General features: G+C 52.3%; 1 protein-coding gene across 1 annotated transcript; it reads right to left on the bottom strand.

Moving 5' to 3' along the window:
* Positions 1–1845: 1845 nt before the first annotated feature.
* GATA1 (GATA binding protein 1) lies at positions 1846–9369 on the bottom strand. Its single transcript, XM_069464040.1, has 6 exons — positions 9314–9369; positions 5169–5407; positions 4273–4650; positions 4026–4171; positions 2973–3098; positions 1846–2364 (listed from the first exon to the last, which is right to left on the bottom strand). The coding sequence occupies exons 2-6, from the start codon at positions 5386–5388 to the stop codon at positions 1993–1995; spliced, it is 1242 nt and encodes a 413-aa protein (XP_069320141.1). The 5' UTR covers positions 5389–5407; positions 9314–9369; the 3' UTR covers positions 1846–1992.
* Between the last annotated feature and the right edge of the window lie 3445 nt (positions 9370–12814).

Genomic DNA, 12814 nt, shown 5'->3' with positions numbered 1-12814 from the left:
ACAGCTGTTTACCCATGGTATGTTCAGGATCTATGGGCCCCTGCAATCCCCATCTCTGGGGCTCTAGGGAAGAAGCCATAAGAGAAGCAGCTCCGTTAAGTGTGAGCAACACTCATTTGCTGCAGGCTTGGGTCACCCCATCTAAAATCCACTCCTTAAACTCAGTGTGATCAGGGCAAGTTCCTCATCAATGCTGAGCCTCACTTTTTCATTAGTAAAATGAGTGTAAGTATACTTTCCTCAATATTTTTTTTCAGGTGTTAGTGAACTAAAGCCACTGGACCCACCCAGCCCATCACCCCACTGTTGCTGCGGGGAGCAGCTGGGCAGTACAGAGGCTGAGCACACACTCTGTACTTCGGGGGCCAGGCACGGCCCCTTGCCACCAGCTGTGTGGCCTCCAGAGAGCCACTTACCCGGTCTGCCTTAGGATGTTATCTGAACTCAGAGTATACTCGTATGTAAGTGTTTGTTAAATTGATGAACAGATTCAGCTTTGGGGAGGAGAGCATCTCACCCAGGAGGGAGTTGGCACTATGGAGCTGCCCACCTTGTGGGGTCTAAATGTCACCTCCAGAGACTATTTTGTGTTCTTAATCTGCTCTCATTCTACTATTTTCCATAGGGCTGCAGGCCAAGCTGGCCTGAGAGAGATAAGAGATGACAGGACGACCCATGGACAACCCCACGCCCTAGAGCTGGCCTGTGACCTTGCCAGCTACCCTTCCAGCCCCACCCTTCCTCTTTCCTGAACGTGTCTTTTGTCCCTTGGAAGAGGGTCCCTAACTTACACCATCTGAAACTCTGCATGTGAGACCTCCACAAACAAATGTACACAGAGCTGTTCACATTGTCAGCCACTGAGAGATGTGACCTAGCAGATGCCACGTGATATGCATACACATGCACAGAGACTTGCAGGGAAATATTACCATTACCAGACCCACAAAGACATTGGGACACACACACTGTCACAGTCACACTGTTGTTGTTGTTGTGGGTTTTGTTTTTTTTTTGTGTGACAGAATCTCACTCTCTTGCCTGGGCTAGAGTGCCGTGGCATCAGCCTAGCTCACAGCAACCTCAAACTCCTGGGCTCAAGTGATCCTCCTGCCTCAGCCTCCCGAGTAGCTGGGACTACAGGCATGCACCACCTTGCCCGGCTAATTTTTATATATATATATATATATATATATATATATATTTGGTTGTCCAGATAATTTCTTTCTATTTTTTTTTTTTTTTTTAGTACAGACAGGGTCTCGCTCTTGATCAGGCTGGTCTCGAACTCCTGAACTCAAGCAATCCACCCACCTTGGCCTCCCAGAGTGCTAGAATTACAGGCATGAGCCACCGCACCCGGCCCACACAGTCACACTGTTAACGCCTCCACACACCATCATACACAGTTCTTGTTCAACATTTCAAAAATATTTATTGGTCAGATCCTGTGCCTAGTGTATATTGCTGTTACACTGTCTCAAAGATCCCCAGAGTTGTGCCCAGTTGCACAACCACAACCCCACATGCTTCCCTGTCACCTGCTCTGACACATGTACTTCTAGGGTTCTCATACTTCCACCCAGCATCACCCCACAGTCAGCAGGCCTCATGCTGTCTCTTCCCATGACATACAGAACCACCCAGATGCTGTCACAAGAAATTTCGATATACTGTTGCAATTGCACATCATAACTCTCAATCATGAAGTATCGTTCATGCCACCTCACCAGCCTCTCATGATCATACATTGCAGCCATACTCTGTCATCAAAGAACCACAGATACTGCTACACCCCACCAAACTCTGCCATTTAGTCAATCACACACAGACTCACACCTTCACTTTCAGGGCTTTGGTGGTTTTATTTTACAAAAGCTTTGAAGGTCCAGACCAGGGGGTGTCTGGGGCCCAATGGATTGGGTTGTCCAGACTGCTGGCTACAAGAAGAGGGGGACACTACCCCTGCCCTTGAGGCTGTACTCTGTGCCCTCATGAGCTGAGTGGAGCCACCACAGTGGTGCTGGTGGTGGGAGGCACAGAGCCTGTGGGGAAGGAGCCTGTGGGTGAGCCCAGCAGGGGTCCAGGGAAAGGCATGAGGTGGCTGACAGGCCCTGACAGCACCACGGGGCCCAGGCCTTGGTAGAGATGGGCAGTACCTGGGGGGCCCAGTGTCAAGCCTGAGGCCACCTCCCCACAATTCCCACTACTGCTGCCCCCTGCCACTACCATGAAGCCACTAGCTGGTCCTTCAGCTGCTCCTGTACCTCCCAGACTTGACCCCCGTTTCTTTTTTCCTTTTCCAGATGCTTTGCGGTTTCGAGTCTGAATACCATCCTTCCGCATGGTCAGTGGTCGGTTCACCTGCCAAAAGGGAGGCCATGGGTGTTTCCCAATTGCAGACCTTGACCTCCCTGTGTCTCGACCAGGGACACCCTTTCCACCCCACTTCTTTAAGGACACGGAATTGGTTCGAGGACTATAGCAGTATGCCACGGTGCGGCATAAATGTTGTCCTAAGGAACCCTGAGGCTGTGAGGCCCTGAGCTTGGGAAAGCCTCCAAGGCTGATGGGAGCTGCCCAAGGTCTAGGTCAGGGGAATGGGAGTTAGCTGGTGACTGGAGGTGGGGAGGAGGGGAGGAGGAAGAAGATAGTGGACGGAGGAGGGAGAAGGGAGCAGGGGGAGGGATAAGAGGAGGGAGTGGAAGGGAAAAAGGAGGAGGGGAGGGGAATGTGAAAGGAATGGAGAAGGGAAGACTGAGGAGAATAACAGGAGAAGAGAGAAAGTAGAGGAGGGAAGAGGAAGAAGGGGAGACAAAGAGGCAGGAAGGAAGAGAGGGAAGGGGGAGGAAGGAGGAAGAGAAGGAAGGGAAAAGGGGATAAGCTCAGGGTGGAACAGGAACAGAGCAAGGAGGGGGCACAGTACGAGGACAGAGAAAGCAGAGGGGTGGCTCTGAGAGGCAGGGCGTCACCTGGTGTAGCTTGTAGTAGAGGCCGCAGGCATTGCACACAGGGTCGCCACTGGCATTTCTCCGCCACAGTGTCGTGGTGGTTGTCTGGCAGTTGGTGCACTGAGTACCTGCCCGTTTGCTGACAATCTGTGGGGTGAGAGGATGTGAGATTAGTGCCCTGAGGGGTGGAAGTGGGGATTAGGGGCTCACAGGACCTGCCAGGAGGACCCTAGAGGTGAGGTTCAGGTTGAAGTTAGGGGTTTCTATACAGGGCTAGGACAGGAGCACTTACGTGGTGATGTTAGGGATAGTTTTTTGTTTGATTGTCCTTTTTTTTTTCCCTTGAGAGACGAGAGGTCTTTCTCTGTCACCCAGGCTGGAGTGCATTAGTGCAGAGGTGTGATCATAACTCACTGCAACCTCAAACTCCTGGGCTCAAGTGATTCTCCCCACCCCCCCAGCCTTGTGAGTGGCTCATACTACAGACATGAGCTACCCCATCCATGATAGGGTTTTTGTTTTGTATTCTACAGGGGACTACAACAGTGGTTCTCAACTTTGGCCAGATATCAGAATCATTGGCAGTGTGGCAGTCCGATTAAGTCAGCACATCTGGGGGAAGGGACCCAGGATGATTCCAATGTGAAACCAAGGATGAAACACTGCTGTGTAGGGTGAGGACAAAGGTTGGTATGGTTTGAGGACAAGGGTTCCTGTTTGAAGCCTATAAAGGTAGGTTGAGGATAGGAGGTCCTGTACAGAGCTGGGTCCCTATATAGGACAGGGGCAAAAGTTCCTATATGGGGAAAGGGTGGGAGTTCCTGTACAGTGTCAGCAGGGGTTCCTATGCAGGGTGAGGGTGGGGATGTCTATACAGGATGAGAAGAATTTCCCGTATTGGATGAAGGCAAGGGTTTCCATACAGTGTGAGGACAGGGGCTCCTATACAGGGAGGCAGGCAGTAGTTTCCTGTAAGTATGAGGACAAGGGTTCTATGTGATGTGAGGATAGGCATTCCTGTACAGGGTAAGAACAGTAGTTCCTGGATAAGGTGAGGGAGGCCCGTGGTCTTACCAGGCGCTTCTTGGGCCGGATGAGGGGCCTGTTCTGCCCATTCATCTTGTGGTAGAGGCCGCAGGCATTGCACAGGTAGTGGCCTGTCCTGTCCCTCCGCCACAGTGGAGTGGCTGTTGCTCCACAGTTCACACACTCCCTGGCCTCTGGTAGGGTGAACAGAGGGGAAGAGGGGGCCAAGCTAAGCTCACCTTTTTCTTGGGTTGTGCCCAACCTCAACCTCCCTGTCCCTTTTTGAAACTCTCACCACAGGGGGGCAGGGGCAGGGTTCCACGAAGCTTGGGAGAGGAATAGGCTGCTGAATTGAGAGGGCTCCCAGTGGAAGAAAAGAAGGTACTGGAAAAGTCAGGGCCCCCATAAGCACCGCTGGGGACGGGGAGTGATGGAGGCAGTGCAGGCCCCAGGGTCAAGAGGTCTGGACTCAGCCGCTCTGTCTTCAAGGTCTCCAGGAAGCTGGTGCTGCCTTTCCCATCCAGATCTTCCGGGGCCTGGGGAGGGGAGTCCTCGCGGGTGGGGCACACAGTTGAGGTAGGGTAGAGCCCTGTCTTGCCGTAGGCCCAGCCAGCATATGGTGAGCCCCCTGGGATCCCCTCCATACAGTTGAGCAATGGGTACACCTGAAAGACTGTTAGGGGGTAGGTAGGGGAAGGAAGGAGGAAAGAAGAGAGATCAGCCTAGGGTCATCCTGTTTTCAGGCTGCAGTGGTGCCCAATGGCCCCAACATGATGGCCAAGTTTCCAACTTTTCCATAGGTTATCATGACAGCTGCTGCCCACTGGGTGACTCCTGGATCCTGAGCCCCACTGGTCACTATGGCATCTGCAATAACCTCCAACCTTTTCTAAGTGGGCTTTGAGGATGACTGTTGGGATTTGGAGCCCTACAGATCACTAGGGCAACTAGGGCAACTGCCACATACTTCCAATGTTGCTTCTCAATATGGCTACTCAAATATGGCAGGTTGAGGAGCATTGGAATTCCCAGGTCTGCACTTAACTCGGGAAAGTGGTCAGCACATCCATATGAAAAGCTTCTGGCCATTTCCAAGAGGACCGCCTAGTGGGATTCTGACCTACCTAGGGATCTCCACGGCAACCCCAACAGCATCCAGCCAGTGCCAAGACAGCCACCCAGTGGAGTTACCTGGGGAGTGTCTGTAGGTCTCAGCGTCCCTGTAGTAGGCCAGTGCAGCAGCTGTAGCAGTGGCTGTGCTCGGAGCGGTGGAAGAGGCTGCTGCATCCAAGCCCTCTGACCCAGAGGGGAAGAAGACCCCTGACTCTGGTGTCGAGGACACCAGGGCAGGATCCACAAACTGGGGCAGGGGCTCTGAGGTCCCCAGGGCCCCCAGGCCAGGGAACTCCATGGGGCCTCTGGGGTTTAGCCTGTGAGGACAGGAGGGGTCCTCAGCCACAGAGGCCCTCCTCCCCCCATCTCTTTCCACCTGCCCCTCTTCCTTCCTTCCCTCCTCTCCCCCTGCATCCCTCCAGTCTCCAGATTCCTCCTTCCCACCTCCCTATCCCTCCTCCTCACCTTCTTACCTCCTGCTCTTCCTCCCTCTCCCTTCCCTTTCCTGCATCTCCTCCTTGTCTTCCGCTCCATTCTCTCACTTCCCATCCTCCCATCCTTTGATGTCTTCCCCATTCTCCTCCTCTTGTCCAGGCTGTCTTTCCTCCCCTTCCTCTCCTCCCTCTTCATCTACTCTCTACTGCTCCCCTCTCTTCTTCCTCCTCTTCCCCTTCTCCTCCTCCCATCTCTTCTGTTCACTCCTTCTCTCACTCAACTCTTTCTCCACCTCCTCGTCCCCCTCTTCCTTCTCTTTCCACTCCCACCTCATTCTCCTCTCCCTCCTCCTTTTCTCCTCCTCCCCCTTTTCCCCTCTTCTCTGTTCCCCCTTCTCTCCCTCCTCTTCATCTTCCTTCTCCCCTTGCTCTTTCATCCACCTTATCTCCGTCTTCCCCTTTCTGCGTCTACTCCTGCACTCCTCTTTCCTCCTCATTCTCTCCTCCCCTCGTGCCCCTTCCCTTCTCTTTCTTCTCCTCCTCTCCTTTTTCTTTGTTGTCCTCCTATCCCTCCTCCTCCTCCAACCTTCTCCTGTCCGTCTTCTGCAGCCCCTCCTGTGCCTCCACCCTTTCTGCTCATCCCTTTCTCCCTTCCCTTGTGTCCTTCTCCCCCGCTTCCCCTTCCTCTCCTTATTCTCTCCCTGCCCCCATCCTCCCTCCTCCCTCCTAGAGGAGTCTAGGTGGGAGCAGGATGGGATGAAGAACCAGAGTCCCTTGAACCCCTTGATCCCTTCCACCAGGACCTTGGGGTTCACCCTCCTGTGTTCCCCAACTTCATCCCTATCGGTTGCATCTTGCCCTCTGACTTTCTCAGAAACCCCATGGTTTCCGGCTTGACTCCCTCCTCCCCCACCTCCGTTAGGTCTGCAGGCAGAGGGCCCCCTCAGTTCCTCCCTGCTCCATGGGGGGGGTCACTGCCCCTTACTGCTTATCTCTACCATCCCCGCCCAACTTTTGAAATCACCCCAAGGCCACTGGCTTCCTCTGAGGAGGGTGACAGGTGGGAGGTGTTCCCTCTACCCATACCCTCTGCCCTGGGGAGGCCTGCCATAGTTCTGCTTTCAGGCCCCTTCAATTCCACCCATTCCCAGGCCTCAGTTTCCCCATCTGCTATATTGGAGATGGTGATAGGGGCTGAGCTAAGAGCTATGAGATGGCCCTTTGCTTCTGTCTTGCCTTGCGTGTGTCTCTGTCTCTCTACCACTCTGTCTCCCCGGGTCTCTTTTCCCCTGACTCTATATCTCTCCCCTATCTTTCTGTGCGTCTTTGATATGTCTTGCCCTCTCTGTGCTTTTGTGGATGTCTCATGTTTTTCCCCTCTTCTTCTGTCTTTTCATCTTTATTTCTCTGTCTTTTTATCTCTGCTTTGCTCTCTCTTAGCTCTCTCTGTATCTTTCTGTTACTCTTGCTTTCCCAGTGGAGACTCATGTCTCTCTGAACATCTTTGCATCTCTCCAACTCTCTTTCTGCTTGTTTGTCTCTTCCCTCCGTTCCCCTCTCTTCAGGCCCATCTGACCTTATTTCCATGCCCCTCATACTAGTCCCACGTCCTGACCATACTCCACTGCACACAGCCCAGGACAAGGAGTTGGCAGCCCTGCCCCAGCCCTGACTGCCCAGCATCCCTGTCTGGAGGTTGCAGTGATGGAGACAGAGTAGAAGGCCACCTTCAAACTGCCCCACACCCCTGCCTACATGATCCATTGTGTAGACAGGCTGAGGGGTGGGCCCAGGCTCGGGGTCCTGCTTGGGGAGAGGCGGGCGCATGTGCGCACCACCAATACCTCCTCAGCCCCAGGTTCCTGCTGTCTCTGCTTGGACAGAATACAGAATGTCTTGCTTGCCCATCATGGCTTCCATCTCATCCTCTACCTCTTTCTTTTCTGTCTCTAATTCTTTGTTAGTCTCTGTCTCTCCACATGTTTATCTGTGGGTCTCTCTCCCCCTGAACCCCATGCGCCATTTCTGTCTTACTCTCCTTTTCTGCTCCCGGGCCTTCCTCTTGCTCTCCCTCTCCCACTCTTTCTGCCTCTTATGCCTTCTTTTGAGTCTCTGTTTCTCTCTCTTCATGTCTCGTTTGTCTCTTGCTCTTTTTCTCCGTCTCTTTTTCTCCCCAACTCTGTTTGTCCCTCCCTTCTCTGTCTCACTGTATGTCTCTTGCTCTCTTTCGATCACCAGGATCCCCTCCTCCTCACCTTAACCCCCATAATCTCCCTCCAGCCCCACTGCCCTCCACCCCTGCACCTCACACCTTGACGGATCCAGGGCTGCCCACCCCTCCCGTGGCAGAGGCCCACCCCCCCTCCCCCAGTTATCACTCTCCGGACAGAGATAAAGTTTATCTCGAGGCTGGGGGATATGAAAGCTCCTTATCAGCTGCCCCACAAGAGTAAGTGCTGCCCCAACGGCAGTGGCAGGCAGCAGGCCGGCACCCTCCACTCTCCCTCGGCCCCAGCCCCTCACCCCAGGTAACATCCCTATCCCAACCCTCAAGGGAGGGTCTCATGGGGCTATCTAGGGTACAGATATGGGGCTTGGGGACATAGAGGTAGAGTTTGAGGGTCAGTTATGGGGTTGAGGAGTCAGAGGTTTGGGGTGTAGCCGTGGAGTTTGGGGGAAGCAGATACGGGGTTTGAGAAGCAGAGACAAGCTTGGAAGTTCAGAGGCACATACTGGGCTTAGGAGTAGGTTGGGAAAACAGAGACGAGGTTGGGCAATCAGAAGTGAAGTTTTAGAGTCGGAGATCAAGTTGAGAAGTTAGAGATGTAGTTTGGGAGCCAGAGATGGATTCTGAGGGTCACAGAAAAGTCTGGGGAATCGAAGGGTTTTGCTGGAGCAGACATGGAGTTTAGGAGTCAAAGATCAGTTTGGGTGGGCAGAAACGTGGCTGAGGATTAGAGATGGGTTGCAGGAGCATAGGATGAGTTTGTGGAGCCAAGATAGAATTACAGTAGAGAAAGGTTTGGGGCCAGAGGGATTTGGGGAGACAGAGACATGTTTTGGGGGGATAGGGTTTAGGGAAGGCAGACATGAGGGTTCACACTGCAGAACAGATTTTGGGGAGTAGACTTGGTATTTGGAGTGACAAAGACATTTTGGTGAGCAAGCAGAGGGTTGGGAGAGAGAAATGGTTTTGGGAGATCAGAGGGAAGTCACAGGGAACAAATACGGGGTTTGAGAGGCACGGATGGGGGTAACAGGATGGAGGTAGGGTTTGGTGTCAGAGACAGGTTTGGAGGGTCAGAGAGGGTTTGGGACAGAGACAAGAGTGTTGTAGAGCAGATAAGGGGTTTGGGAGCACAAATAGCCTTAGGGAGCAAAAGTGAGATTTGGGGGAGAATTAGGAAGACAGACAAGTTTGGGTGAATAGAAATCAGATTTGGGGAAAAGAAGGGATTTGGGGAGATGAAGGCATGTTTTGGGGGCAGAGTTAGTGTTTGGGGGAGACAGACCTGGGGGCTATGGGGAACGAAGTTAAGGGATCAGGAGACAGATATCTTGGAAGGAGTGCAGAGAGAGGTGGGTTCGGGTGGTAGATTTGGGGTGGAGGTGGGGGTTGAAAAGGCAGAGGTGAGTCTGAGGAGCTGTGAAGGGGTTTAGGGGTGGCCGACACTTTGGGGACCAGCAGTAGGTTGGAGAGCCTGGAGCAGCCTGGGAGAGTAGCTATGAGGTAGGGGCAACAGGCTCAAGGTTCGCCTTACTGGGGGCTCTTTGGGGGCTGAGACTAACCTGGGCTGGTTGGTGTGGAAGGTTCAGCCGCCTTGGGGATGTGGTGAGCTCAGTGTGATCCCAGGGGGTGTCCTGGCTGGCCTTGGCCTTTGAGGCTCTCTTCCTCCCTCCCTCACTCCCTCCCCTCTCCCTCCACCCTCCTCCCCAGGGAGTGGCTGGTGCCCTGGTGGGTGGGGCAGTCCAGGGGATGGGGTGGGCCCCTGTTCATGGGGCACCTCTTGGGCACTGGGAGCCCTCCTCCTCCCCACCTGCCCACCCCATGGATTCTTGGACCCCGCTCGACTTGGGCTCCTGTGGACTTCAGCGTCCAGCCAAGCGAAATGGGCTGAAACCAAGATAAATGAAAATAGCAGATATGGTTTCATCACTCCACTGGGCTTTTCATTGAGTGAAGCCCCTACTGTGTGCTGGGCCAGGTGTGGACTGGGCCCTTATGTAGTGAGTTGTCCTGGGTGCAGGGAGAGGAGGGATGTGGCTGTACCCATTTTTCAGGTGAGAAGAATGATGAGGCTCAGAGAGGTTTGGTGGGATCTGAACCAGAGCCTGTGGGGTACCTTGACACTCCAAGCCCAGCCTGGGGGCCAGGCCAGTACTGGCGGGAGGCAGGGGCACACTTACTCAGCATCCCACTGGGGCTTACGCCAGCTCCGGCCTGCCCTGGGGCAGCAGATAAGTCTTATCAGATGGAGGCGACTGTGGCTGTTGGCGCTGCTGCTGTAACAGGCTGTCTTAGGCTAGGGGTGGGGGGCAGGGGGTGGGGGTGCACCCAGGGACAGTGGCCTCAACTTCTTGCCCGCCATGCTGCCTTGGAGGCGGGAATCTGAGATGGGACCTTGGATTGGTTCCTTTGTGGGTCTTCGAGAAGTGGGAAGGGCAGGGAAGGGAAGGGAGAGAGGGAGAAAGGGGGAGAGACAGAAAGGCAGAGACAGAAACAGAGACAGAAAGATAGGCAGAGAGAGGTGGAAATAGGGAGACACAGAGTGACAGAGGTAAACAGAGAAAGCAGCAGAGAGGCGGAAGGAGGCAGAGAGAGGGCGAGACACCCAGAGAAAGCCAGCGACTGTAAAAGACAGTTACGCAGAGAGAGGCAAAGAGAGAACGAGAGACATAGAGATGGACAGAATGTTACAGATAAAAACTGAAAGGGACAGAGCCAAGGACACAGGTGGAGAAACTGAGAAGCGAGACAAAGATGATGCTGTAGAGAGGGAGCAGAGACAGAGTCTCAGAGGAAGTCCCTGAGACCCCAGGTGGCAGACTGGGGTAAGCCCTGGGCAGGTGGTGCTGGGGTGTGTGGGACAGGGGCGTGTGGATTGATATAGCCTGTAGCTTTACCCTCAGACCACTGAGAGGGACCCCCAGGGGTCGCTGGGCCTCTGCACCCCAGTCCCCACACTCCTGAACTCCCCCCACCCCCGAACATTAACGACAACAACCGCAGTGTCTCACACTGACATAGACCTGTGCCTGGCCTGTTCTGAATACTTTTTCTGCATGAAAGCATCTGACACACACAGTAGGGGTCCAACTTGGGTCCCCACAGGGCAGAGAATAAGACTCCCCAGTCGTGATGGCCCCGGAACACCATGGGACAGGGAGCTTTCCTGACTGCCCATTCCACAGATGGGGAGACTGAGACATACAGGGGGCAGAGGGCAAGGATAGAGCCCTGGTCAGTGGGGTCTGCTCACCCACGGGCCCACCCCAGAGGGAGTTTACCATTCTTACCTCTCTGAGCCTCGGTGTCCTCATATGCAAAATGGGAGGTTTGGGGAGGAAAGAGAGCAAGCCCACGACTTTCCATTTATTGAGTGCCTGTTGTGTGCCACACCCGTGCTGAGCCCTCAACAGTGAGAACAACTGCACAGACACCTCTGACTTAAGTGGCAGTAGTTTCAGGACATGGACCTTGGAGCCAGCCCACCCTCGTTCACAGACTGCCCTAACCACCAGCCAGTCAGGTTGGGGGATGTTGAGTGAGTTACTCTCCTCTCTGGACCTCAGCTCCTGATCTGTAAAAATGGGGTAATAATAGTAAGTACTCCTTAGGGTGACTGGGGACACTAAAGAGTTTTAACCCATGTTAAGTGCTTTTTAACTCACTTGAATATGAAATCTCAACAAATATTAAGTATTCTTATTTATTTATTGAGTACCTACTGTATACAAGGGATAGTACTCAGCCCTTTCTAGCTAACCCTACTACTACTTCTATTGCTAATGCTAATGATATGCTGATGCCAAGACTAATACCAATATTAATTCTAATATTGATAGTAGCACTAATACTAATTTATTGTATTTCTTTAAATTTATGATAAACACATACTAATGGTACATATTTATGGGGTACAACATGATATTTTGTTATATGTATACATTGTGTAATGATCAAGTCAGGGTAATTAGCATATCCATCACCTTAAACATTTACCATTTCTCTGTGAGAACATCCAAAACCCTATCTTCTAGCTATTTTGAAACACACAGTACATTTTTGTTAACTCTAGTCATCCCACTATGCAAGAGAACACCAGAACTTATTCCTCCTATCTAGCTTTAGCTTTGTACCCATTGACCAGCCTCTCCCCATGCTCCTCATTCTCTGGTGACCACTCTTCCAGTCTCTACTTCCATGAGAACATACTTATTTGAATAGTAATAGTAATACTAATCTAATGCTGATGCTAATTGTAATCTAACACTAACACTATTACTATGACTAATACTAATTCTAAAACTATTCATTCTAACAACTACAATAAAGATAATATTAATAACACTAATACTAATTCTTTTTTTTTTTTTTTGAGACAGAGTCTCACTCTGTTGCCCAGGCTAGAGTGCCATGGCGTCAGCCTAGCTCACAGCAACCTCAAACTCCTGGGCTCAAGCGATCCTACTGCCTCAGCCTCCGGAGTAGCCGGGACTACAGACATGCCTGGCTAATTTTTTCTATATGTATTTTTGGTTGTCCAGATAATTTCTTTCTATTTTTAGTAGAGATGGGGTCTCGCTCTTGCTCAGGCTGGTCTCGAACTCCTGAGCTCAAACAATCCACCCGCCTCAGCCTCCCAGAGTGCTAGGATTACAGGCGTGAGCCACTGCGCCCGACCTACTAATTCTGATACTAATACTTTTACTAGCATTAATATACTAACAATAACAACAGCAGCAGCATTATTTGTCAAATGACCCCAGGGGCTGTGCTAAGTGCTCTCCATGCATCATTTTATCCTGTTCTCACGAGGTCCTTGTGGCGTACGTGTGTATAATCACCCCCATCTTCCATATTGGGAGTAGGTGCAGAGAAATGAAGATGTTCGTCCAAGGCCCCGGGTTCTTGACTCAACTCTGACACTGATTTGCTACGTGATTCCTGGGCAAGCCACCCTCTGAGCCTCAGTTTCTTCACCCTAAAATGGGTATAATCATAGACCCCTCCCCACATCAAAATGTAACCACTCAGCACGTGGCCTGCCTGGCACACCATAAATGGCA

Source organism: Eulemur rufifrons, chromosome 30, assembly GCF_041146395.1.
Source record: "Eulemur rufifrons isolate Redbay chromosome 30, OSU_ERuf_1, whole genome shotgun sequence".
NCBI classification, from domain to species: Eukaryota; Metazoa; Chordata; class Mammalia; order Primates; family Lemuridae; genus Eulemur; species Eulemur rufifrons.
Note: the sequence above shows the minus strand (reverse complement) of the source record. Positions and strands in the feature narration are given on the sequence as shown.

Excerpts from the sequence above, each read along its gene's own strand:
- GATA1 (XM_069464040.1), bottom strand. The coding sequence starts at position 5,388 with ATGGAGTTCCCTGGCCTGGGGGCCCTGGGGACCTCAGAGCCCCTGCCC. Across the intron at positions 4,651-5,168 it reads GACCTACAGACACTCCCCAG|TCTTTCAGGTGTACCCATTG; the intron begins GTAACTCCACTG and ends ACCCCCTAACAG. Across the intron at positions 4,172-4,272 it reads CCTGCCCCTGCCCCCCTGTG|AGGCCAGGGAGTGTGTGAAC; the intron begins GTGAGAGTTTCA and ends TCACCCTACCAG.